The 26,751-nt window shown below is 36.2% G+C and overlaps 1 protein-coding gene across 1 annotated transcript in view; it reads left to right on the forward strand.

Moving 5' to 3' along the window:
- Positions 1-15,300, forward strand: part of MEI4 (meiotic double-stranded break formation protein 4) — a 188,961-nt gene extending 173,661 nt beyond the window's left edge. Inside the window, exon 6 of the mRNA XM_044003435.1 lies at positions 14,764-15,300. Coding sequence (XP_043859370.1) covers positions 14,764-15,033 — 270 coding nt within the window. The 3' untranslated portion in view covers positions 15,034-15,300. The remainder of the gene's footprint in view (positions 1-14,763) is intronic.
- Positions 15,301-26,751: the final 11,451 nt, after the last annotated feature.

Below are 26,751 nucleotides of genomic sequence, written 5' to 3' on the forward strand. Positions count from 1 at the left end.
TAATAATCGAGCTTTCATTCTACTAAAATCTTTAGCTCTTTCTGAAGCAAGCTGCTTTCTTAACTATGCCTCCCTAATCTTTTACTTCGAAAGCTGATTCTTTTGAGCTCAGGATTAAGATTAGATATTTATCCCTATTAAATTTTGTCCCATTAGATTCAGTCCACTATTTAAGTTTGTCACGAGATTTTCTGATCCCAACTTTATCATCCATTGTGCAGCTATAGCCTTCTCATATTTGTGTCACCTGCAAAATTGATAAGCCTTTCATCTATGCCTTCCTCGAAGTCATTGACAAAAATGATAAAGATCTTATTAGGAAAATTACTTGTAAAACTAAGCATATGTGAAGCCTTCTATAAAATGCTAGTAAGATGCATTATTGTGATTCATTTGACATTCCAGGTGTTGTATGTGGATATACTGTTTAAGTTATGTTAAACTGTGTTTCTTTAAATCAGAGAGATTTACTGCCTTTTGAATCATAAAACTTTAGAACTTGAAGGGTCTATATAGAATGTTAACCACTTCATTGGTAAACGGTTTATATATTAATCTTCTAAATTGCTTTCACATTGTTTTTACTGCATAGTTTTATTTTGAGAATCACCAATGGAGCTATGGGTATATAAAATGAGTAAGGAATTTTTACTTGTTTACTAGACTCTAGCATATAGATTTGCTATAAATGTTTTTATTCTTTTGTTTAATTCTGTAGCTATTGCTTGATTTTACAAATAGAGCTACTCCTAGCATTCTCTTTCAAGTAACTCTATAAAACTTACTTGCTCTACCAATCATAATTATTATTCATTGTCAGAAACTGGACCACAGACTGCAAAGGATCCAACTGTTAGCAGCATTTCCACTTTACTTTCTCTATTCATCACATATTACTAGCCCTATATTGCTAGCTCTCAGCTTGAGGAGGCCTTGTCTGAGGTACTACCCTCTTGTTATTGCCTTGCCAAACTGGTGACTGCTTAGCTAAAATATCTTACCCATTAAATAGCATTTCTATAGCGCTTTACAATTTGCAAAGTACTTATAAATATTATCTCATTTAATCCGCACAAGAGTCCCAGGAGATCAATACTATTATTAAATCTATTTTTCAGATGTGGAGATGTGATGCAAATAGTGATTGTCACTTGCCAAAAATCACAGATCTACTGTCTGAGCCTCGATTTGAACTCAGGTCTTCCTGACTGCTGGTATAGTGCTCTATCTCCATAGTTATGAAGTTTATTTCCCAAAGATCTTTTTTGAATCAAATAACTCTTTTATAGAATCCAGCTTTCATATAACACCAAAGAGATCTAGAAGTTCACAAAAGCATAGTTTTATTTTCAACATTTTGTATTTAGATCACGTGTAAAGGGATTTTAAAAATGCTGTCCCTTGCCTCTATTAGACACTTTAACTCAATGTTTGATAATAATACAGCTCTAGTGAACTGGATATAGAACGCTAATGGCTAGAAAGAAAATGAGATAAATTTGACTACTTTTCATTTCTAGGAATCAAATACTCAACAGTGGTCCCTGGGGATGTAATTAGGGAGACACCTGAGGCCAATCAAATTTGGCCTTAAGTTTCTAAACTAAATTATTAGAGAGCCCTGGTCATCTATAATCAGTTTTCTTTATTGTTGCTTTGTAAGAGATGCACTTCATGCTCTCCTTGGCAAATTTATCTGAGCTCTTGCTGAGCAGCCCCTAGGCAATTTTGTTTCCAGCCTCTGGCTTTTGCCTGGCTGGGCATTCATTGATGCTGCTCCAGGAAATCTGGCTTCTGGCTTCTGCTTGACTGGGCAGGCTTGGATGGTATCTTCGATAATCTTTATTTCAATATTCTGAGGAGAAATATTTCTTGCTAATTTCACCCCCACTGCCTATTTGGGCATTTTTTTTTCATTCAGAAATAGCCATCTGGTGTGTTTCTGTTTCAAGTATCAGACTCTATGTGGTTTAGTCTCACAGCTATGATTTCTTTTTTCTTGTTTTGCCTTAATTACATGATGAAGGTGGTTTAATTAGTGAAATTTTTGCACCCTCTCCCAAAAAGCCACTTGCCTCGGCTTACTACTTCCTTGTAACATTTCCTTTCCTGGTGGGGGTTTGGGAAGGAGATTGAAGGAAGGAAATAAGGAATCAGACCCGGAAATGGCTCCTAACTTCTTTATCTCTTCATGCTGTTTTTACCTAAGCATGTGAGTAGAATGTTTGGACTGAATTGACCGCTAGGTAATAAATGATTTTATGTTTTGTGTGAAGTTGAGGGTCAGTCCATGAGAATGTATATTTCTATATCTCCTTAATGGCCCCTGCCACATAGATAGATCTTTGCTTGAGGTAATTGAGAAGCAATGAGGCCCTTGTTCAACTCCTGTGTCCTGAAGAATTATAACTTCTAAGGTGTTTGGAACTAAATTTAGACCCATAAATTCTTCCTGGGCTTTGGTTTGTCTGTGGTTTAGATTTATTATTTTGGAGAGGAACCATAAATGGTAGGGCAAGGGCTCCATTCCAATGCCCCCAAGGAGACAGACTGCATATGCTTTTCTTACTTCCTGTTTCTGAGAGTTCTTCCAAACCTCTTTATATAGTTTCCTTCTCCTCCCTCCTCCCCCCAAAAATTAACCTATATGCATTTCTTTATTTAATAAACCTACATTTAAGGACACAATTCCCCAGAACTCTACGATGATGCAGAAGAAAACCTCCATTTATGAGGATTGAAAGATAGCTCCAGATTATTGACCACTTCTTCTTCCTTGGTAGCCTGCATCAGCCCTCTCCAAAGTTACCATTGCTCAATTGATTGAGAAATCGAATGGTCATTTTCAGTGCTCTATTTCATCTGTTAAGATTTTCTCTTTAGAGCACCATCTTCTCCTAGATACTCCTCCTCTCTAGCTTGATGTGATTAACTTTTTCTCTTTTTATCTATATGAACACTGCTCATCAATATCCTCTATTGGATCTTCATCCATTTGATGCTTACTCTCCAGGAATGTCTCCTAAAGTGCTCTGTCCTGGGCCCTCTTATTATTTATATATATATGCATGGATATATTATGATAGACATATGCACAATACATTGGATATATTGTGTAAATAATATATACATGCATGTAGATACATGTGTATCTAATATTCATATGTTTTTACGTGTGTGTATGTATAAATAATGAGAGAACCCAAGTCAGAGCACTTCAGGAGATATTCATGACTTTCATGGAGAATGAGAATCATATAGATGAAGATCCAGTAGAGGATATTGATAAATAAAATTCATAGAGATAAAAAGAGGAACAGACAAAGCAAAGTGTTGTGTGTGTGTGGTGTGTGTTTTGATGTCATCAAATTCAGTTATCATCATTTTGAAGATAAGCTCTACAACATTAGATTATCCAACCTTCTTCTCTCTCCTGAAATATAGTGCTACATCACCAACTGCCTTTTGGACATCTCTAACTAGATGCACCACATGCATTTCAAACTTAATATGTCTAAAACAGAATCCATTGTCTTTCATTCCAGGCCTTCCCATTTCCCAACTTTCCTAATATTATCAAGAGCACCACCATCATCCCAGTTGTCCAGGCTCACAACTTCAGTGTCATCCTCAACTCCTCACTCTCACTCATACCATATATACAATTCACTCTCAAATCTTTTGTTTTCCACATACATTCACTTCCCTCCACTCCCATAGCTACCACCCCTTGCCTCATATCTTTCCCCAACTCCAACCCATTATCCATTCAGATGCCAAAGTGCTTACATTAAAATGTAGGGATATACATTGTCATCTCCCTATCAGTAAACTCTAGTGGCTCACTTTTACATCTAGAATAAAATATAAAGTCCTCTAATACTCAAAGCTCATCACAACTTGTCTCCTTACTATTGTCTCCAGTCTTCTCACACTTTATTTGACTCTGTATAGTTTATTGTCCAGCCATATTTGGATTACTTCTATCTCCCATCTTTATATCTTTGCAGCGTCTGCTCCCCTTGACTGGAATGCCCTCCCTCCTTAACTCAATTTCTTAGTTTATCTTAGTTATCTCCTCTTTTTTCTTAGCTTCTCTTGTTTCCTTTAAGACTCAACTTAAATGCCATCTGCTACAAGAGACTTTTCATTCCCCAAGCACCCCTAACCAAGTGCTAGTGACTTTCCAAGATTACCTTCCATGTAATCTAGATATACCTTGTAAATCCCTAGTTATTTTATTTTTTTTTTATTTTTTATTTTTTTCAGGTCACTGAGTGTTAAGTGACTTGCCCAGGGTCACATAGCTAGTAAGTGTCAAGTGTCTGAGGCCGAATTTGAACTCCGGTCCTGCTGAATCCAGGGCCAGTGCTTTATCCACTGCACCACTTAGCTGCCCCTAGTTATTTTCATATTGTCACCCCTACAACCTCTCCACCCCCATACACATACACAATCCCTGTTAAGCTGTAGGGAGAATTTATAGTTTTCTCTGTGTTGCTGGTGCTTAGCACAATGTCTGACTATTGACTGGTTCTTTCTTCCATCTACAAAGATATTTGAGAATTTTTAAAACATGTTTTCTCATTTAGATAACCTCTTGACCTTTGTGTGAGGAGACATACCCCCCTCCCCGAGGATTTCCCACACCAAACTGTACTCATCTAATTTTAACTTAAAAGCTTCATATTTATTCTTAATTGTTATTAGAATAGAAGGCTACACTTTTCCTTTGGATAGTATAAGCTTATATACACCTGCATTCCTCTAGAATAGACTTGAACAAATTGGTCCATTTCCCACCAAAACAGAGCTTTGAAAGAATTCTTTTACTGTTTAATACTCACTCTTCAGTACCCTTCACATCTTAAAAGTGAAGAAGATGCCTGCTGTTAGAATCATTCCCATTGGGTCTTCGAGATGGATGCTCCTGCTTTTCTGTTGAGTAAGCTCACTCTTATCTGACAGATCTAACACTTAACCATTAAGCAAGTCTCAATTATAAATCAAAAGCCCTTCCATGAGCCCCACAAGAATAATAGGAAGAGTGCAGTGAATTTCGATTGATCAGATGGCCACAGTAGGTTTAAGCCTTTAGTTGCAGATTTTTTTGACTATCAGAGGTTTGTTGGAAAGGATTTTCTGAGTCTTTAAAATGTCCAATACCTATTTCATTTGGATTGGCTAGTTCTGTTTGTTTGCTTGGTTTTCTCCCCCTAAAATATACCAAAACTGTACTTAAAAGTTAATTTGGGCAGGGAGCTAAAACTCCAACTATTGACTCAGATTCCAAATTGTATAAGGATAAATATCTAGGGCTTGAGGTATCAGGAGCAACTGAATCTTAACAAATCTAACTGGGCACATGACCATAGCAAATGTAGGAAGCATAGGGAGTGATACCCAACTGAATCAATTCTGTATCCTTCCTAAATATCTTTTCCATACTTTTGTTAAATAAACTTCTTTTTGTTCAATATTATTGGATCTGTGTCTCGTTCTGTACCATTCTCACACCTGAACAACCAGGCTGACCAGAGTTACACCTGGCCCTAAACATCTTCCTTCAAGCTCAAAACTCATTTTTAAGAGATTTCTTCTAATTAGCCCCAAACTTATTCCTTTAATTTTTCAATCACATATATGGTCTCATTTGCTCACTGGATGTTAGATACTCAGATATTTGGATAGTAGAAAAGCAACTTTGCAACTATCCTTATGTAATTCTGTGTGATACTATGGTTCTCCCTAGCTAAATAGAGAGGAGACCATGGAACCATAGTATGTAAAAATTTTGTGACTATAAAGTACATTTTAGACTGAGCATATAGTAAGCAATTCCCCTATAGATTAAGCCTATAGCACTCTATCCCTACCCATTCTTTAAAGACCAACAAAGATTATTCTGATTACCTGATTCTTTAATTGCCATACACTCAACCCCATCCCACTGCAAGCCTCACCTAGTGTTTTATGATCACTTGCTAGGCACACAGTGCCTAACAAATGTTTCTTGAATTGAACCCACCCATTTTACAGATGAATAAATTCACTAGATAAGTAAAATGATTTGCTGGATATTTCTCAGCCTGGATTACTTGCTACCTTTTTTTTCCTCTTCAGGGATGGAAAGAAGGCAAATGCTAATTAATTTGGGGGATAGAAGAAAAAGAAAAAATAACAATCAGGCTTGTCTTGGGCATATTATAATTTCTTCCTCCTCTAATCAGTAATAGAAATCTGCAGGAAATTTCTTCAAGAAAAATAGTTTTGCCTTTTGTTTTGGGTTTCCCCAAAAGGTATTAGCAAAATCGCTAAGAATTATTTATTTGGTCTCCCCAAAAAAGAAATGCAAAAAATTCAAATAACTCATAAATGTGTCATAAATGACAGATAATTAAAGCATTTACGGGTATTTTGCTTTCACCTCAGATCTGCTCTCTGGGTAGCTCATTCATGGTATGTCTTCTGACCAGCCTGGCATCAACAACTCATTTTCATGAGAATGGTTCTTTCCTTTCATAATTGTAGCTACAAAGAAGACTTCCCACATAGCAGTCAGCATACCCTGAGGAACCTAGGAACTCCTGAAATACTGAGGTAGACACTAGGCTTGAAAAGAACATTTTGTATAATCACTGGTCACCTGTGCTCAGGAAAAGAAATAGAACACAGAAGCATATTTTGACATATACACTCAAACTCACCTAGACAGCACATATTCTTACTGCCATGCTTGAGTAGTTGCAATAGCTGCTGGGGATGATGATACCCTCCCCTCTCCTGGGAAGTCCAAGGGAGAGCCTCAGAGTCATGTCATGCTCAGCAGACAGGAAAAGAAAGCATGAAAGCAGAATTACTCCTCTGCCAAGTGGACTATTCTTCTTGGTTCAAGGGCAAAGACTTATCAAAAAAAATTATATTTAAACCTCTTCTAATGGCAGCATTTATTTATAAAGTGTCATAATTCATTTAACGCAGGCATTTTCTTTGACAAAACCTCAGTTCTCGGGAAGAGAAGGGAACCATGCATGAACACCAACCAGAAGTCTCTATTTGTTCATACTTTTTTTTTTTTAATCTAGGTGCCCCCCCCCCCCACCAGATGAAACCAGATTGCATCCTTACTTCCAGGGAGTGTTCTCCCTTCTGTAGATTCGGTTGAAGAGGCTCCCCTGATTGCCCCAATTTCAGTTCTAACCTAATTCTATTTGCTATCTCTGTGACCTTGGGCAAGTCATTTACCCTCTCTGAGACCCATTTTCTTGCACTGTAAAGTAGTTGATCTTAATAAACTACAAGAGCCTTTCCAACTCTAAAACTATAGTTTTCCCTTCCACATTGTGACTTTCCCCATCATGGTTTCAATATATCACAGGTCAACATAAGCATTAAGTGGAGATTTGGGGGGAGTTTTGTGGAAGCCATACAGACACACTTGAAGGCCAACAGACAACAGAAAAAAAGTTTAGAAACTCAAAAATGCATAAAATATATGTATAGTATTATATAATATCAACACATTTTATCTTTTAATACCATAAATGCACGAATTTGATTGCTGGGGATGTGGGCGATGGAGGGGATTTGACCTTCCCTCTAACCCCCGTGCGATGTAGAAGGGATAGCTGTATGCTCCACATCCAAAAGCAGATAAGCTCAACTCAGGTCCTTTGTGCCAGCTGGCACAAAATGTGACACTTATTACAAAAACTTTCCTATTTGGAAATGTTGGAATTTTTAGAGACCTCTAATATAAAGATTGGTTTTCTCAGTGCTTCTGTTGAATATACTTCAGAATAGAAGGCACTGAGATAATAAATGTTGAGGAATATACCCATAAGAAAAATTCTCATTTAATACTTAAGCTATTTAGTTGTGTTCTGTGACTTGTTTTTCTTCTCTGGAGCATTCTAATTTCCCCCTTCACCAAGTTCTTGCTTTTGTAGCAATATTTTTTTTAATGTAAAATTGTGTTAAATACGCTGCTTCACAAGATGTTTAATTTCAGAAAGTGTTTTACTTACTACCTGTCTTCATGCCCTTTGCCTAATTTTTTGCACTCTCATTCATGTGCCTTATTTCTTATGTAATTGTAACAGGTTTTCCTTTATAAGAAACCTACAATTGCTACATGTTATAAATTCTTACTAAACACTCTTACCAAAATCAAGATCAGATAATGACCAAAATTATGCAATTCCTGGATCCTAAACTGACTTCTCATCCTTATTCTAATATTCCAGTGTATCTAGAATCTCATTGATGTGAATATTCTCTCCAAAGATAGAATCATACCCCTCTATATATGCATGGCCAATACCTGCCCTTCTTTGTCCATAAATCTGACTCAGTGTCCACTCTATGTGGTGGCTCTCTATCTTGCATTCTCTTAACATTATATAATCCATCTTTTTTTCTATTGATGATTATTTTTATTAGAATTTCCTTAAGTGAGAGGGCAGCTAGATGGCACAGTGGTTAAAGTGCTGGCCCTGGATTCAGGAGGACCTGAGTTCAAATCTGGCCTCAGACACTTGACACTTACTAGCTGTGTGACCCTGGGCAAGTCACTTAACCCCCATTGCCCTTCCAAAAAAAAAAAAAGAATTTCCTTAAGTGTATGAAAATCTGGCACACCATATCAGAAATCCTTTGCAGTGACAGAGATTGAATTTAGCAGGATGTACAAGTACTAAAAATCCTGAGGATAAGATATACAGGTCTTAAAACAGGCTAAACATTTGGGAATTTCTGGTCCTTTCAGGGACACCAATATCTACCAAATTTTCTGTCTCTGCCTCCCCAACATTCCTGAGCAATGTGGGGTCCCATGGACCTTCCAAGGAACAACCTTATCTGCAAAAGACCTCTCCTATTTCATATTCCCTTGTCACATCATTTGCTTTCAAGGTTTAAACTGTCAGACTGATTTGTATTGGGCAAATGAAATTAAGAGCATACTGTTGCAAACTGGGAAGCAGGAAATTAATTAATCTGGACCTGGCTGATTCAGTGACTGCACCACCACCCCACCCACTCCCTTTCAACTGCTTAAATACTCTCTCAAAACTTGATGGAACGTTTTGAGAGGTTTTCCATGCAATGCTTGTAATCAGTAGCTAATAAGAATTTGAATGCTTGTCTTTATAACTGTGCTTCACTGTTTCTGGTTTTGTGGGGGACAGATTGCTGGTTAACAATATCAATAAAATTTTTCTCCTATGACATGATAGTTTTTCCAACCTTACATTGGAAAAATCATGCATCCAAGTATAAAATTTAATGTAAAATAAAATGCATTTTTCTTAACATGGAGACAATTGTGATTAACATTAGTCACTGACTGACTAAATGTATTTTAATAGGCACCTAGTCAAGGCAGCATGTCATAGTGGCGCTCTACCAAAAGTCAAGAAGACCTGGATTTAAATTCTGCATCATATATTTACTAGATATGTGACCCTGGGCAAATCACTTACCTTTTCTGTGCTTTAGTTTACTTATCTGTAAAATTAGTAGGTTGCATGTGATATCCTATAAGATCCCTTCCGGATCTAAATCTGTGATCCTGTGACTTTTGGTATCCTTGTCATTTCTGGTGGAGTTTTAATGCCTAGCTTCAGTGTAATGTTAAGGATGTTATTTATGAAACATTAAAACAAGTTTTAACCTCATATAAATGGGTTTAATGAATTATTACATTTTGAAATAAAAAGTTACCAACAAAATTGCAAACTACCAATTTTTTAAAACTGTAGTATATCTCAGGTTTTAGTTGTTATTTTATATTTGGTGCTAGAGAAATGCAAGTGGTTTCATATCATTATTTTTTGCCTTATTATTTTAGTCTGTAACTGAGGCAACTAAGGACAATCCATAGATTTCAAGAAACTGGGAGGTTATCTATGTAAGCATATACGCAAACTATTTTAAAGAAATATATATTATCTTTTAAAAAACCTAAGAAGTAGGAGATTAGACACCTTCCTTTAGAAAAAAAATTTTTATAATTAGATTGGGAAGGAAGTATAAAGATCTAACATAGCCACGTTCATTTTATATGTGAGAAAATCAAGACTCAGTGAGATTAAGTGTTTTACAAACAATCACATGGCTAGTAGATATACAAACCTGAGCTGAAACTGAAGACATTCATCCAATTCCAGAGGTATTGTTTTGCAGTTCTCACAGTTAGGAAATTGAAACAACCACCACCACAGCCCTCCCCATGCACATAAACTCATTGACCTTCTCTGGCAGCATTTTAGGCCCCCAGGATGAATGAACAGATAAATTCTATCACTGATATAAACTAGACTCAAAGGAGTATTAAAAACAGTACCAGGGAATTTGGGGAGACTCTCAACAGCAGTCATTTGAACCTAATGCCAAGCACTAATAGCAGGTAGAGCTGATGACTTCTACTGGGTGACATTTCAAAAGCATCCCAAATGTACTCTACTTGTCTGCCACAAATGCCTCAAGTAGTGCTACATTCATCACTTCCAAGGGTTAAGGCCTTTGTTAAAAGGTCAGTGTAGCCACTTTTAGTTATTAACATTGTTAGAAAGAAACCTGTCCCAGACAAAAACATAACCAGAGTAAAGCACAGTTATAAAGACATGAAGTCATTTTTATTCTTCTCAGCAACTCAGTTACATGCAATTGCATGGGAAATCTCTCAAGAGATTCCCATGAGATATGAAAAAGAAGAGTATTTAAGCAGTTGAAAAGAAAGGTTGTGCAGTCCCTTTAACTCCCTGCTTCCTGGGTTTAAAACAGGATTCTCTTAATTCTATTTGCATAATACAGATCAATCTGATAGCTCACTCCTTGAAAGAAAACAATGTAGATGTGAAGCAGGAAGTTTCTGGGGATCTTTTCAGATAAGAAAGATCCATGTAACCCCACAGTTGGCTCAGGAATGCTGGGGAGCCTAGAAAGCAGACAATGACAATTCAAGAGAAGCCTACATGGTTTTTCCTTCTATTGTTCTCAGGAATGTTTGATTGTTTGCATATCAGCCACATTCAACCTCTGTGTATCATAAGGGACCTTTGATATATTAGGCTAAATTGTCATACAGTAACCTGAGTTCAAATCTGGTCTCAGACACTTGACACTTACTAGCTGTGTGACCCTGGGCAAGTCACTTAACCCTCATTGTCCTGCAAAAAAAATGTCATACAGTTCCTCTAGAACAAAATAATTATCAACACTAAGCTAGAAAAAGTAACTTATCAGGCTGTGTGGTAGAGATCAGGATTTTAAGGTAAAAGAATATGGGACAGGTATGGGTATATGTTTTGATGAAGGAAAAGGATGAGAAAAAGTCCAGCAGGAGAAGCTCAGGAAGGATTCCATATTGGGGTTCCCTAGCAGGCAGGCAAAAACATGAGTGCTCTGGATATTGACAAGGTTGGGAAGCAAAGGGAGAGTATAGAAAAAGAAAGAGGAAGAGCTCAAAGCAGATAAAGGGTGGCACCAATCACTAACTTCACCTACTTCAGAATTTTGCCCAGTATCAGCCATGAATACCATTTAACCTTTAATTTTTTAATAATCTTAAAAGGAATAGTTACATACAAAGGACTTGATTATGTTCCAAGGACTTAATTTCAGTAACAAATGTCCTCTGTCCACACTCTTTCCGAATCTCCTAAACAGTAAATATTTTATTTTGTTGTTGTTGTTTAGTGAGTCTGAAATCAGAGGATTTGGATCTATATCAGTGGAGGAGGGAGCCAGAGAGATGAAATAATACAGGCCTTGAAATCTATCAGAGCTTATGAGAGATGATTCTGACTGTCATGCCTCAGTGATCCTTTCAACTTGGTCCCCAGATTGGCTCATTTAGCTCATCCAATATCCAGTCATCCTTCTACCACATTTCACAGAAGTAATCCATAAAAAGAGATGCTAGTCTTCCTGGTACAGTATTTTTCACCAGTATCTAGTCATGGAAACATTAAGATCTCAAAGAATTGAAGTTTTCTCACCTAAAAGGTGATAAGGAGATGCATGCTGGGTAAAGAATAGGATACAACGCATTATAAACATGAAGCTATGAAAAAGAAGTGGAATAATGCATTGTATCAGTGTAATACATGTTGGTCTTGTGTCAAAAGAGAACTAACCTGTGGATAGCCCTGATCCACCAGCATTCTCATAATGTTAAGGAAAATTAATAAGCTTTGAAGTTTACACAGTGTTTTACACATATAATCTCATTTGATCCTCACAGTAATGCTTTGAAGGAGCCATTATTAGTACCTTTACAGAAGAAATTGAGATTTAAGTGACTTGCCCTATGTCACATAACTAGTAAGTTTCAGAACTACACAACAAATCTAGTGATCTATCCTTTACATAACCAAGTTGCCTCTGTGAGAGAGTGAGAAAACAAGAACATTAGGTAGATCCCCTGTGATTAACTTTTGAGAGCACAGGAACAAAAGTCGTACAAGATGAGCAAGACTATAGTTGGACTGTTACCTACAGAAAGAATACTCACAATCACCAGATCACACATCCATTGGAATATTTTATCCAGAGCAAATTTCACCAGCCCTGACATTCTAGATCATGGAACATAAATAATAGAAAGTTATAATAAACCTTACAGGTAAGTATGAAAATTCAGGTGAAATCTCTAGGTTTTTTTTTTTTCTAGAGTAATATTCTCTAGGAAACAAAAACATCAGTGCCAAAGTCTTATTTTCAAGTTGAATGAAATATTGGATATTGGCCTGTTATCTGATTTATTTTAAACATAGGCATATTTCTTTTACCTTCTGAACCAAGAATTAGAAATAGGTTAATAAAATCTGAGATATTAGATTAATGTTGCTTAAAAATGTATGGGAGTAAATGCATTCTCAAAAAAGAATTTTTTTTAAACATAAAACTTATACCTTTCTTTGAAAAAGTGGGGAACTTTGGGTTTGGGGAATCACATATTGTCAGACTTCATTGATAAGTTAGTTTTGGTGAACTTTTGTTTTTCTTTATCTTCTTTTTTTTGATGAAGCAATTGGGGTTAAGTGACTTGCCTAGGGTCATGCAGCTAATAAGTGTTAAGTGTCTGAGGCCAGATTTGAACTCGGGTCCTCCTAACTCCAGGGCTGGTGCTCTATCCACTGTGCCACCTAGCTGCCCCTCTTTATCTTCTTTTTAATTTATTTTGCTATTATTTCAAGAGAATACTAACTGGGCAGGAGAGAAGAATATATTCTGAGATGAAAGTGACCAAAACAAAAGGCATAAAGAAAAATTTTAAGTGTAAAAATAAATGTATGTTATGGTATTCAGGATACTTTATTGTATTTTCTTTTCAGTCTTTTGATGTATGTGTGTATGTGTGTTACTAAACCTGGAATTTTATCATTGCTGGGAGCTCTGGTGAAGAACTTCCTCTGTAAAGAAAATTGTCACTTTTTTGCAATGTATAGGTCCAGAGAGTTGCCTGGGCCACTGAGAGATTGAGTGACATGTCCAGGGTCACAAAGCTATTTATTGGTTTAAGCATAACTTCAGAGTTCTTCCTGGCTTTGAATCCATTTGTAAACACTATACCATGTTACCTCTTGTAGGGTCTTAAAAACTGTAATCTAACAAACTTAAAATAAGGTAAAGTATTTGGCATATCTTTTTAAGAGTCTACATTAAGGACCATGGACAGCAGCTGGCCTTTGTTTACCCTGGCATTAGTAATTTCCAGTAATTTAAAACCTTGACTTGATAGTGTTCACATTCCCATTCAAATTCTTATTATGTGGGCAACCAGAAATAATTTAAAATTTTTGTGAGCTTTAGCTTCCTCATTTATAAAATGAAAATAGTAATACACTACCAACCTCATGCTGTTTTTGTGAAGAAAGTACTTTTCTTATTGCAGATCTACTAAGGAAGGTACTGGAATTTTTTGGCTCTATGTTCATATTTGTGTTCAGAATATTTGTGTATATTCTTATTTCAACAATATATGTTCCTCTGGGCTACTGTGGGGGGGAGCAGACAACATTCTTTTTATGTGCTGTTACAGTTGGTAGATTCAATGGACTTCAGGGAAGGAGACCCTTCCTTATAAATAAAGATGATGAAACCATTTTCTGCCATTACACAGATGTGAGAAGATTTCAGAATTTATGCTTTTAGTCATCTGCTTTGCAGACCTTGCTTGGCCTTACTTCACTTGCAGCCAACATTTCCCAGAAAACAACATCAACAAGTGTAAAATATTTATAATACATTACATTTTCAATCATAATCTTCACTGTAAGCCTATGAACAGGCATGCCACTCCTAACATCCATAGATATGAACACAGATCAATGTCAATCTCATATAACTACACCTTAATTCAGTTGCCTACAAGGAAAAGTACATGACCTAAACCTACTTCAAATTATCTTCCCCAAAGGTGCTTGTTTTATTTTACATTTGTATAATTGACTATAATTACTTGGCTGTCATTTTCAGGCCCCAAAAAAGTATGAGGATAAGTTTTTGGGCATCCTTCTAATGGTAAATTAGGATAATGGAGTCATAATCAATTATGTACAAAAGAACCCTAAAACTATAAGATACTCCAGTCAAGGAACTATCTTTACCTCCTTTTTGGTTTCACATAGCAAACTATGAGGTACAGAGAAGATAGTTAAGCAACATATTGTTTTACCTGTCTGAGAATGTTGGATTTTTCCGAGTTTGGCTACTACAATATTTTCACCAAAATTATTTTTTTCTTATTGTTTCTAGGTCCAAGCTGGATATGATGTGACATGGTATGAGAACATTTTCTCTCTCCTCTGGGTTCTAGAACAGCTGCTTCAAGATGGAACAGAAGAGAGTACCATACCAAGTATAGACCTTGCAGAGCAGGAGACCAAGAAGTTTCTTGAACAACTTGATCAAACTATTCTCCATCTCTCAGATGCATTCCCTCTGTTTACTTTATACATATGGAGAGTGGGTGTTCTTTTGAACTCAGCTCAGATAAGAACTGTTGAAAATAGCTCACCTCCATAGCCATTGATCATATTTCTCAAATATACTAAAAGTGTGTTTTGAAGATTTTCAGAAGAATTTTTTTAAAAGACTCAGTATTGCAAACATAAAATGAACTTGGCAATGAAATTACTCATTTGGCTTCACTAATTAGCTTAGAAATTGTGTACAATAGAATATGGAAGTCATGTTGGACTTCATCCTGCCTCTCCTCTTGGAAATGTACCAATATTCAGATTGTATTAATTATATTATCATTATTGTCTTTTTCCTGTGGAATCATTTGGTTTACTTATGCCTGTATTACATAAACAGAACAGTCTTAAAAGAGACTTTCCTGTAAGAGAATCTAATTGATATACAAAAATGTATAATTTACATTTTTTCTTTTTAACAATAGTTTTGAGACAAGAGGTCATTGAAACAATTGTTTAATTTTTGTTTCCTCTCCTGATTTCAATTCCATCATTGTATATTGTAATACCATGGACACATTGAAAAAAAGGGTTTTTTTTTAACATTTATATGACTATTTAGTCTTTAACTTCAAGTAGCAAACATATTGTTCAAAAAATTTCCAAGTATGCATTTGGTGCTGAAATGTGTTGGTAGGTGCATTTGGTCTACAGAGAAAATGAAAAATATTTATTTTTCATTTGTTGCTAAAAATAGAACATTACCATGTTTCTATAATTGTTTACAAAATTACATTGTGGAGTTATTAAATCTGTTGATTCTGACATTGGTACTCTCCCATTGACTTTATTTAAATTTTCAGATGTCTCACCAGCAAGTATATTCTCCATTGTGCCTACCACCATGCTATATGTTTACAATACAATAAAGACCCATTTGCTCTTTTAAACATGCATGATAATTTTCATAAGTCAGTGACTAATCCTAGATGACTTTAGAATCAGAAGATACTAATTGCATCTAATTGAAGATAATATCTGCTGGTCAAGTTTGAAGAACCACTAGATAATTTAATAATGTCTGAATAATGAAATATATTTTCCTAATTTAAATTATTTCTAGTAAGGTTAGGCCATATTTTAAATATCTCTCACTTCAGACATACTCATTAAATACAAATGATTCTTAAAGTAAGCCATCTGGAATTAAGACCAAAACAGCTGGGTGGGAATGTGTGGGAGAAGATAAAGACAGATGTTGGATGCTGATAACATAACCATAGGATCAGGGTTGAATATGAGTTGTGAGAGTGTTTGACTCTCATCATTCCCAAGATGTTTGTACTCTACTGTGCTCTACAATCTACACATTCCAACACCCTTTCATCCTAAATGTCACTGCTGAGCAGGGACATAGATGAAATTCATATAAAATGAACAATGGTGATCCTTCTCGAAATCATATCTTATTCCCTTGCATATTTGAGGTTGTCATGTATTTATAATCATACTATCAGTATGTGTCTAAAGTAGGATTTGAACCCAGAATTCCCAAGTCCTATTCCCAGTTGTTTCTACTACAAGATGCTGAGATTAGAGAAAAGCCATGAGGACTTGGCTCACATGAATAAATGATATGTGACAAAGGTTCTGTTTTTATTCATTTTTGTATTCTTGTTTAATTGGTATGCAAATTTAATTTCAATTAAATGCCTGTGTCTTCTTTTTTCTTGTGACTACTCTAACCTCCAGGATAAAGCATTATTAAATGAGTAATTAAGACAGCTTCAAGAATCTAAATTTGCAAGCTTCAGAATAAGAGGTAAAGAGGTGAAATGAACGAATAAAATGTTCGACAAGGAAGCTTTGGCAAGTTCATATCAGTTGCTACTCCTGTTAGACTCACTAACACTGACCTACAGAATTCAGATTCTGGCCACTTCTCTCAATGCAAGATAAAGGATTTTTGTCTGGTTTTGTTTGTTTTGAAGTTTGTACAAGACCCTTAGGCTCAGGGCATTATTCAGCTGCAATTTTATCACATTTCAATAGAATAGTAAATAAAAAACTAGACTTAAAATCAGGAAGACCCAAGTTCAAGTCCTCCCTCTGATTATTTACTAGCTGTGTGACCATCTGCAAATCACTTAACCTCTTTCAACCTCAGTTACCTCATCTGAAAAAATGAGAGTTCTAGCAAGCATTACTGTATCGGGATGTTTTAAGGATTAGATGAAATATGATGTATAAAGTGTTTCTTAAACTTTCAATTATTTTATGAATGTTGGGTATCATCATCATCATCATTAATTATGTCCTTTCCCTTATTACTTAACTACATGATTTGACTTTTGTGAATTTCAATTTAACTCCATTTAACTGGTTTTATCAGGATATAATTTTTGCCATGCACTATACTAGGCAATAGGGATTAAAAGGCAAAAATAAATCAATCCCTTGCCCTGAAGGGGTATTTTATTTGGGGAAACAACCTTTACACATATAAGTAGGTAATTTTCTTTCCCCTAGATCAAATATTCTTAACCTTTTCTGTATCGTGCCGCTCTGTAGCCTTCTGGTAAAGCTTATGGGCCCCTTCTCAGAATAATGTTCTTTAATCTATAAAATAAAAGCATAGGTTTATAAAGGTAATCCATTATATAATAATATTTTTTTGAGTTCATAGATTGCTCAGTTTAAAAATTTTGGCATCTAGATCAACATATCTTCCTGTGATCTTTATTTCTCAGAAGAATAATAAAATTTAAGAGTTGTAAGGAACTTCAGGAAGGGACATTTAATCCAATTCATACACAAAAGAAATCTCCACTATAACATTCCTGACAAGTGACCATACTTCATCTAATGAGGAGCAACCCAAGCCCTCTGTTGGCAGCACATTCCACATTTACTCTATTGCAATTCTTAGGGAGGTTTTCTGGACATTAAGCCTACATTTGCCTCTTTGCAACTTCCACCCACTGCTTAGGCCTAATTCTGACTTTTCAGGACAAACAAAATGTCTAATTACTCCTCCATGTGATTACCTTTTAAATATTTAAAAACAGATCCCTTTTCCCCCTGAGCATTCTTTTCTCCAGGTTAAACATGTCCAGTGCTTTCAAGTGATCTTCCTATGTCAGAGACTCAAGGTCCTTTGCTGTCTGGTTGTCCTGCTCTGGGAATTCTTCAGATAATCAATGTCCCTCTTAAACCATGATCTCCAAATTTGACCATAATACTCTGGATACAGTTTTTGAGACCATACTAAAGTCTAACAAGGACAAAATTCTGAGGGACTATCAACTCCCTACTCCCCATATAGCATGATCAACTCCCGCAGCCATCTCCCCTACACCCCCCCAACCCATGACAGGATTCTAGATTTAGAACTGAAAGGGATCTTAGGGATCATCTAGTCAAAGGCACTGATTTTACAAATGAGGATATTAAGGCGGCAAGAGGTTAAGTAACTTGCCCAAGGTCACAAATAGGAAATGGAAGAGCAGGGATTTTTAACTTAAGGGCTGTTACTTCAAGTTCCTTACTCCAAGTTCTTCACTCTTTCCAATGTACCACACTGACTCCTCTAGTCCATATTCATTCCCAGTTGGCGGGAAAGAGCTGAAGGACTAAATGAATTGCCTAGTGAATGGAATAATGGACCTGGAGTCAAAAAGACATAGATTCAAATACTGCTCCTGACCTCGATAGCTGCATTAACCTGGACAAGTCATACATTCAGCCTTCATTGCCTCATCTGTAAAGTAGAAATAATAACACTGACTTCATAAGTTTACTGTAAATATGATAAAAGCACTTTATAAAGTTAAAGTACTCTAGAAATGTCAATCTTATTATCAAGTTGATCAGTGACCAGCAGTCACTGATGAAAACTAACCGCAAACTTCTCAGAGATTGCTCTGGTGTTCCCTGGGCTGGCCCTCTAAAACAACCCCTGCAAAAGGGTGCAGTCCCTTCACCTAAATTATGAAGCTTCAGTGTCTAAAGATTTTAGAGTAGGTGACACAAAACCAAGATGTGAATGTTTAAGGAAGTAATATTAGCTAGAATATTGAGTGAGTATGAGGGGAATAAATTCATGATGGGATTACTATATTGCACGGGAGGCAAAGGCAGAGAATAAGCTTGTGTGTGTGCTCAAGAGGAATGAAAGCAAATTTATCTTGCTCTTGTTCCCCAAGAACTTCCATCCATTGTTATACTTTCTTGCCCTAGTTTTAAATCACCTCCTATGTATGGCATGTGAAGACATAAGGGTGCCATCATTTATTTCTTTTGCTTGTCAATATTGATAAAACTGAGCCCTAATTTTTGTCAGCCCTTTCTGCCAGCCTTCTAGCAGATCTGTGGCTTTGAGTCTTCTTCCCTCTTCTGTTTCCCTTAACAGTTACTCTCCAAGGGAGTAAGAAGTGATACTCAAAGATAACATAAACAAAATAATTGGTTAGTAGAAGGAGGTGGTAGGATGGGAATCAGTCTAGCTAGGATGCTTAGCACTACATCTATAAAAAGATAGATGAATATTTCACCTTTTAACTAACTTTGCTGTACAAATATAGACAATGCCCAAATGTAGTGAGAAAAGTGAAGAGAACCAAGGGCTCTGATTTATTTATACATTTAAAAATGTTTCACAAGCCAAAAAGGATTTTTTTTTTAATGGGTAAAGCCTGGGATTATCCTAATTATATTCTCGGTCATCATTTGTCATTAAGTAACTATATCCATTGCAAAATTTTGGACAAAATTAAAGAATAAAAGTATCCTCACTGATATTGTGGTTGAATTTTACAAAGAGTTTTAGGGGGCAGAGTCAAGATGGTGTAGGAATGGGAGTGACTTTCCTGAGCTCTCCCCACATCCCTCCAAATACCTTCAAATAATGTCAAAATACAATTCCTGGATCAGCAGAACCCACAAAAGGACAGCATGAAATAATTTTCCAGTCAAAGAACAACTTAAAAGGTCAGCAGGAAAAGTCTGCTGTACCAAGGTGAGAGTGGAGCCCAGCCCAAGACAGGCCGCATCAGCCACAACACCAGATCAGACCCAGCCCCAAAAACCAGGCCTTGGGAGCCTCTGAATCAAATGAGGCAGCAGCTCCTTCTGGAACTCATCCCACAGATAGTGGTCTCAAGCCAAAAGTCTCAAAAAGGACTTTGAAAATAAAGAGAGGTAGAGGAAGAAATTTTAAGGGAAATGAAAGTGGTGAAAAAAAGAAATTATGAAAAAAAAGTCAACACCTTGAAAAACTGAATTGACCAAATGGAAAGGGAGGTACAAAAGCTCTCTGAAGAATACCTCCAAGAATATTATAGCCAAATTCCAGAGCTCCCAGGTCAGGGAGAAAATATTACAAGCAACCAGAAAGAAACAATTCAAGTATTGTGAAATCACAGTCAGGATAACACAAGATCTAGCAGCTTCTACATTAAAGGATCAGAGGGCTTGGAATATATTATTCCAGAGGGCAAAGCAACTGGGATTGCAACCAAGAATCACCTACCCAGAAAAACTGATTATAATCCTTCAGGGGAAAAAATGGAATTCAAAGGAAGAGAGGACTTTCAGGCAATTGCAATGAAAAAGACCTGAGCTGAATAGAAAATTTGACTTTCAAATACAAGACCCTAGAGAAGCATAAAAAGGTAAACACGAAAAAGACGTGATCATAAGGTATATGAAAAGGTTAAATTGTTTACGTTTCTACATAGGAAGATTTTACTTGTAACTAATAATAACTTTCTCATTATTATGGCAGCTGGGTAGAGTATATTTAGACAGAGGGCACAGGTGTGTGTTGAATATGAAGGGATGATATTTAAAAATAAAATTAAGGTGTGAGAGGCATGCACTGGGAGAAAGGGAAAGGGTGAGATGAAATGGGGTAAAGTATCTTATGTAAAAGAAACAAACAAAAAAAAAAGATTATACTGTGTTTGAAATTTTATAGGAGTACTGATCTCTCCCAAGTTTTAGGGAATTTACCTGGGGTTTCTAATATATTGTTACTGAGAAATTAGAGGCTATAGCATTAGTTTTGGGCATTAAGCACTTATTAAAGTATATTAAATATTAGTAAAGAGAGAAAAAGAATGGGCCACATGGCTGCTCCTTCCATTTTCCCAAGGCCAAGAGAGCATGAGAGAGTGTAAACTCCCTGCTGGTCCAGGGGAGAGGCGACCCTTACACTGCTTCAACCTAATTGGCTAGCATCATTCAAATCTATTGGTTTACTAGACTTGAGGATGGTCTGGGAGCAGTACATGCTGAGGTCAGAGTCCAGAGGACAGACTATCTGGAGGGAAAGACTTTCAGGTAGATGTGGTTTTAACCTCTACTGTCTGTATTTATAGTCCAAGGTCCAATTTGACGGACTCTGGTCCAATCTTTAAAGTTCAGGCAAGGTTCTCTGGGTCCCCCAGAAACCCATTATTTTCTCACAATACAGTGGAGGGGAAAATAGGGGAGGTACTAGGGAATGAGTAAACCTTACTCTCATCATAATTGGCTCAAAGAGGGAATAATATACACATTCAATTGTATATATATATATATATATATATATATATATATATATCTTACTGTAAGAAAGTAGGAAGGGGAAAAAGAAAGTAGGAGGGGAAGGGAATGAGGGGGTTGAAAGAAGGGAGGGCAAATTGGGGGAGAGGACAGTCAAAAGCAAAACACTTTTGAGGAGGAATAGGGTGAAAGAAGAAAGAAAACAGTAAATGTCATGGGGAGGGAATAGGATGGAGGGAAATACAGTTAACACTAGTAACTACAAAAAATTTGAAGCAAGTTTGTCAGACAGGCCTCAGGTTTCAAACACAGAGAACTGAGTCAAATTTGATAAAATAAGAGCCATTGCCCAATTGATAGATGAACAAAAGATATGAAGTTTTCAGATAAAATAATCAAAGCTACCTATAGCCATATGAAAAAAAATACTGTAACTCACTATTGATTGGAGAGATGCAGGTCAAAACAATTCTGGGGTACTACCTCATACCTATTGGAATGGATATATGGATAGCAGAGGAAAATGACAAATGTTGTAGAGGATATGGGGGTGGGGGGAAATAGACATTAATACACTCTTGGTAAAGTTGTAAAATTATTCAAACATTCTGTAGAGCAGTTTGGAACTATGGCCAAAGGGCTATGAAACCACGCATACTCTTTGATCTAGTAATACCGCTACTAGGTTGGTATCCAAAAAGAGACCAAAAAAAAGTTGAATTCGAAATTGAGGAGATGCCCATCAATTGGGGAATGGCTGAACAAATTGTGGATGAGATTATGATGGAACACTATTGTGCTAAAAGAAATGATGAGCAAGATGCTATCAAAAATACCTGGAAAGACACAAACTGATGCAAATTGAAATGTACTGTATACAAAAGAACAGAAATATTGTAAGATGATCTGCTGTGATTGACTTAGATATTTTCAGCAATACAATGATCCAAGGCAACTTTGAAGGACTTATGAAAAACGCAATCCATCTCCAGAGAAAGAACTGATGCTTTCTGAATACAGATTGCAGCATAATTTTTAAGTTCATTTTTCTATTTTTTTTCATCTGTTTTCTTTCACAACCTGACTAATGTGGAAATGTTTTGTATGACTACACATGTATAACTTACATTGAATTGCTTGAGTTTTTAAGGGGGGTGGGGATGGAGGGAGGAAGAGAATTTGGAATACAAAGTTTTAAAAACTGATGTTAAAATTTGTTTTTACATGTAATTTAGGAAAAAAATAAAGTTCTAAATAAATGGGGGAAAGTTTTATATGATCACGTTGCAGAGTGTTCAATATATATATAAAGGATTCTCATCCTTGGGTTTTTATGACATTGTTGTTTTCTGGTTCTTATATCTACCTGGATGTTCCTTCTTAGTTTCCTCTGTAAAGCTATCATCCTTGTCCCATTCCCTACCTGTAGCTGATCCCGAGGTCTCTGTCTTGCGACATTTCTTTTCTCTCTGTACTCCCTCTCTTAGTGATCTCATCAATTGCCTTCAATTGCCTATCAGCTATCATCTCTCTACAGATGACTCTCAGTTTTATATATCCAATGCCAGTCTGTTTCCAAAACTCTATAGTTTTACATCATCAACTCCCATTGAATATCTTCAACTTTGTGTCCTGTAAACATTTCAAACTCAAAACGTTCAAAATTAATCATCCCATATCTTTCACCAATGACTGCATGATATAAAAGGATGTTGGTCATTAAGTGATATAAGCATTTTAACTGAGAGGAGATAAGAAGAGGCTGATTCAGTTCTAAGTTATATCTTTTGGTGGTTTGTTTTGTTTTTGTAACAAAACTCAATAAAATATTGAAGCTACAATTCCTTGGCTTTATATTTGCTATTTGGAGAAGAGGAGAGTTTTGATTAAAACAAGCCAAAATAAAGTTTTCTTTTCCATTTAGGAGAAGGTAATTGATGCTTAAAGATGTAGCTAAATATATAACATTGATCAGATATTATAAATCAGATTTAAATGTGGTTCAGCCAGAAATGTTCTAATTAACAAATTGTATTACTAAAACTTTTGATATTCAGAAAGTCCCCGTGGAGTTTCTGTGACACCCAGAATGCTAATACTACTGTTAACAGTTCCTTATTGACTGCCTATGTGCACAAGAAAACTGTAGTTGCAGAATCAAGATACAAAAAGCAAAAGATAGAAACAATTTTTAATCAATTACTAAGTAATAGAGCTTAGTACTATTCACCTTCAGAAAAAAATCTGTAGTGAATTTTTCACCTTCATAGGTTGTCCTACTTCAAAATATATTATCTTAATGAAGTGGCTACTTCCCTCATGTAATCCTGTAGAGGACTACTTACTTAATACTCACTGAATTAATATGGCACTAAAAAGAAGGTCTGTTAATTGAGTTAATTGGTCTGTTGATGGTATTAAATCTGTGAATAGGGCTATTGGTAATGACATGTTAAAAAATAAGCTGTCTGGTCATAGAAAAGGCTGGTCTGGGGGTCACTGATCTATTATTGTATTTTACATAATAGTTATTTGTGTTGTCCTACTCATACTAGGCAGAATCATACACATCTCCATGGAACTCATATATATATATATATGAGCTTCATAAGGGCAGGATCATGTCTGTCTTTAACTTTCTATCTTTTCCTCCAGTGCTTATCACTGTGCTCTTCACAAAGGAAGTGCTTAATAAATGTTTGAATTGAACAGCAAAAACTGTTTTTGTTTAGACACACTTGCTCTGTGGACTCATCATAATCATAATTTATTGACTCATCATTCTTCTTTACTTTCAAGACTTAGCTATTAATACATTTTCCTGAATGAGTAATCATTTCAGGAACATGTAACAATAAGACTAAAGACTGTGAGAGAAGAAAATATCTCATTTATTTATCATGTCGTAGTGTCTCAAAGCAAATACAGTGACATTCTGTGAAGAAAGGACTGAAAACCGGGCCATTTTTCTTCTAATTGCTCACTAAAGTTATTTGATATACCCTGTGCCTCTTGCAAAAAGGGGACCCTGATGTTTCGAGTGACACTTTAAAATGCTCAATCACCTTCACCCTGATAGAAGTAGCTTGCTCCTGATGTCCTGTTTCTCTCATCTAGAGGAGTGGGAAGAACCTAGTGCATTATAGCTAGTAAACCCTTCCAGTACAGATCTTTCCTCTGGAATGGAATAAATGAAACAAAAACAAAGAAGCCTGTGGCTCTCCCTGTCCCTGCAGCCTCTGTTTACTTAATCATGAGATTGGCTTCAGTGCTAGAAACAGCCTCCAAGACCATCTACCTGGTTTTATAGAGGAGGAAATTACACTTCAAGAAGTGACTTATCCCAAGTCTTTCAGACATTTAAGTTGTATAATTGGAATTCAAATGAAAGGGGAGGAAGGACAGAGGAAGGCAGAGAGGGAGAGGAAATTAATTAAACATGTACTATGTGTCAGGCACTTTGCCTTTAAAAGCTAGAACTACAAAGAAAAGCAAAAATGCAGTTCCTCAATCATTTCCACTGAATCAGTTTAAGAAGGAAAAGCTACAACAAACACCTCTGGTATTCTATATTGAAACCTGGGGCTGTCTCAAGGAGAACATGTAGAGAATTGGTGTAAGACAGCTGGATTGGCACTTGTGTTGTCCAAATTGGTAAAAGAGGGCTAAACATTAGTTTCTAGACATAAGAAAATCCAATGTAAAATTACTGGGAATGGAATTGTAGCATAAGCCATTTCTTTTTAAGAACCTATCCTCAAGTGAAAAATGACAAGTTACCAGCTTAATAAAATCGCACTTTAAATTTAGGTAGTTCTTTTCTTACAGGGATCTGCTGTAAACTCTTAGACCATTTATCTTCTTCAGAGATTTTCTATATACTTCAACGATAGAGAAAGGTAGCTTTTATTACCCCTATTTTACCAAGATTGAAACTGAAAAATAGAGATTGAGATGCAAAGACAGGGGAAGATATGGTACTAAAATTCAGGTCTACAATCTTCTAGTATTCTTTTTACCCCAAAACTGTGTGTATGTATTTTTAACCCAAAACTATATCAATATCTACATAATATATGTATGTATATATTATTTTTATAATTTATCAATTGGAGAATGACATGTTACTATAAATTTGACTCAGTGCTTTCATGGTTAAATTTTATTTGGACAATAGAGGACCAAGGGGAAGAAAGTTAGCTATATAACAATTACAAAGTCTGTTTGCCTTCTCAAGTCCAAACCACAATGGTCAACTATGGTTAGTCTGGGAGAGTCAATGTGTGCAGCATCCTGTGAGAGAGAAGAATTCACTGAAATATCAGGGTGTTAGGGCAGCTAGGTGGTGCAGTAGATAAAGCACTGGCCCTGGATTCAGGAGGACCTGGGTTCAAATCCAGCCTCAGACACTTGATACTTACTAGCTGTGTGACCCTGGGCAAGTCACTTAATCCTCATTGCCCAGCAAAAAAGAAAAAAGAAATAACAGAGTTCTGCCCTGCCATTCAATTCCCACTCAGCTCTGCCTCTTAGTTTCCTTGACTTCCCTAAAACTCAGTCCAAATGCTGTCTACTTGAGGTGACCTCCCCCATTCCCCCAAACTGTTAATTTCTTCATTTCTTGATTGCCTTCTGTCTACTCTGCATAGTCTTGCTCATATCTAATATATATATATATATATACACACATACATATATATACATATATATATATATATATATATATATATATATATATATATATATATATATGGTTATTTATATGTTGTTTGTTTTATTAGGATGTAAACTCCCTCATGGCATAGAATGTTTTTTTGTTTGTTTGATTGGGGTGTGTCTGTATGTCCATGTGTGTCCCTGTGTGCGTCTGTCTGTGTGTGTCCTTGAATAACTCCAGCACTTAGTATAGTGTTTAGTACATAGTAAGCACTTATTGTTTATTGCTTTGAGTTCTTTTCTAGTGAAGCTCCACCCCACAGAGTGGCTCTGGTTTGGAAGGACTCAGGGACTTTAGTAGAAAAGTAGAAGTAAAGTTGTGTTGATTCTTATGGTCTTTTGTGAGTCCTTTGAATCTTTTGCATTTCCTTTGGGGTGAAATAAGACTATCAAGGGGCAGCTAGATGGTGCAGTGGATAGAGCACTGGCCTTGGAGTCAGAAGTACCTAAGTTCAAATCCGGCCTCAGACACTTAACATTTACTAACTGTGTGACCCTGGGCAAGTCACTTAACCCCAATTGCCTCACAAAAAAAAAAAAATAATAAGACTGTCAGATATGA

Source organism: Dromiciops gliroides, chromosome 4 (genome assembly GCF_019393635.1).
Source record: "Dromiciops gliroides isolate mDroGli1 chromosome 4, mDroGli1.pri, whole genome shotgun sequence".
Taxonomy (NCBI): domain Eukaryota; kingdom Metazoa; phylum Chordata; class Mammalia; order Microbiotheria; family Microbiotheriidae; genus Dromiciops; species Dromiciops gliroides.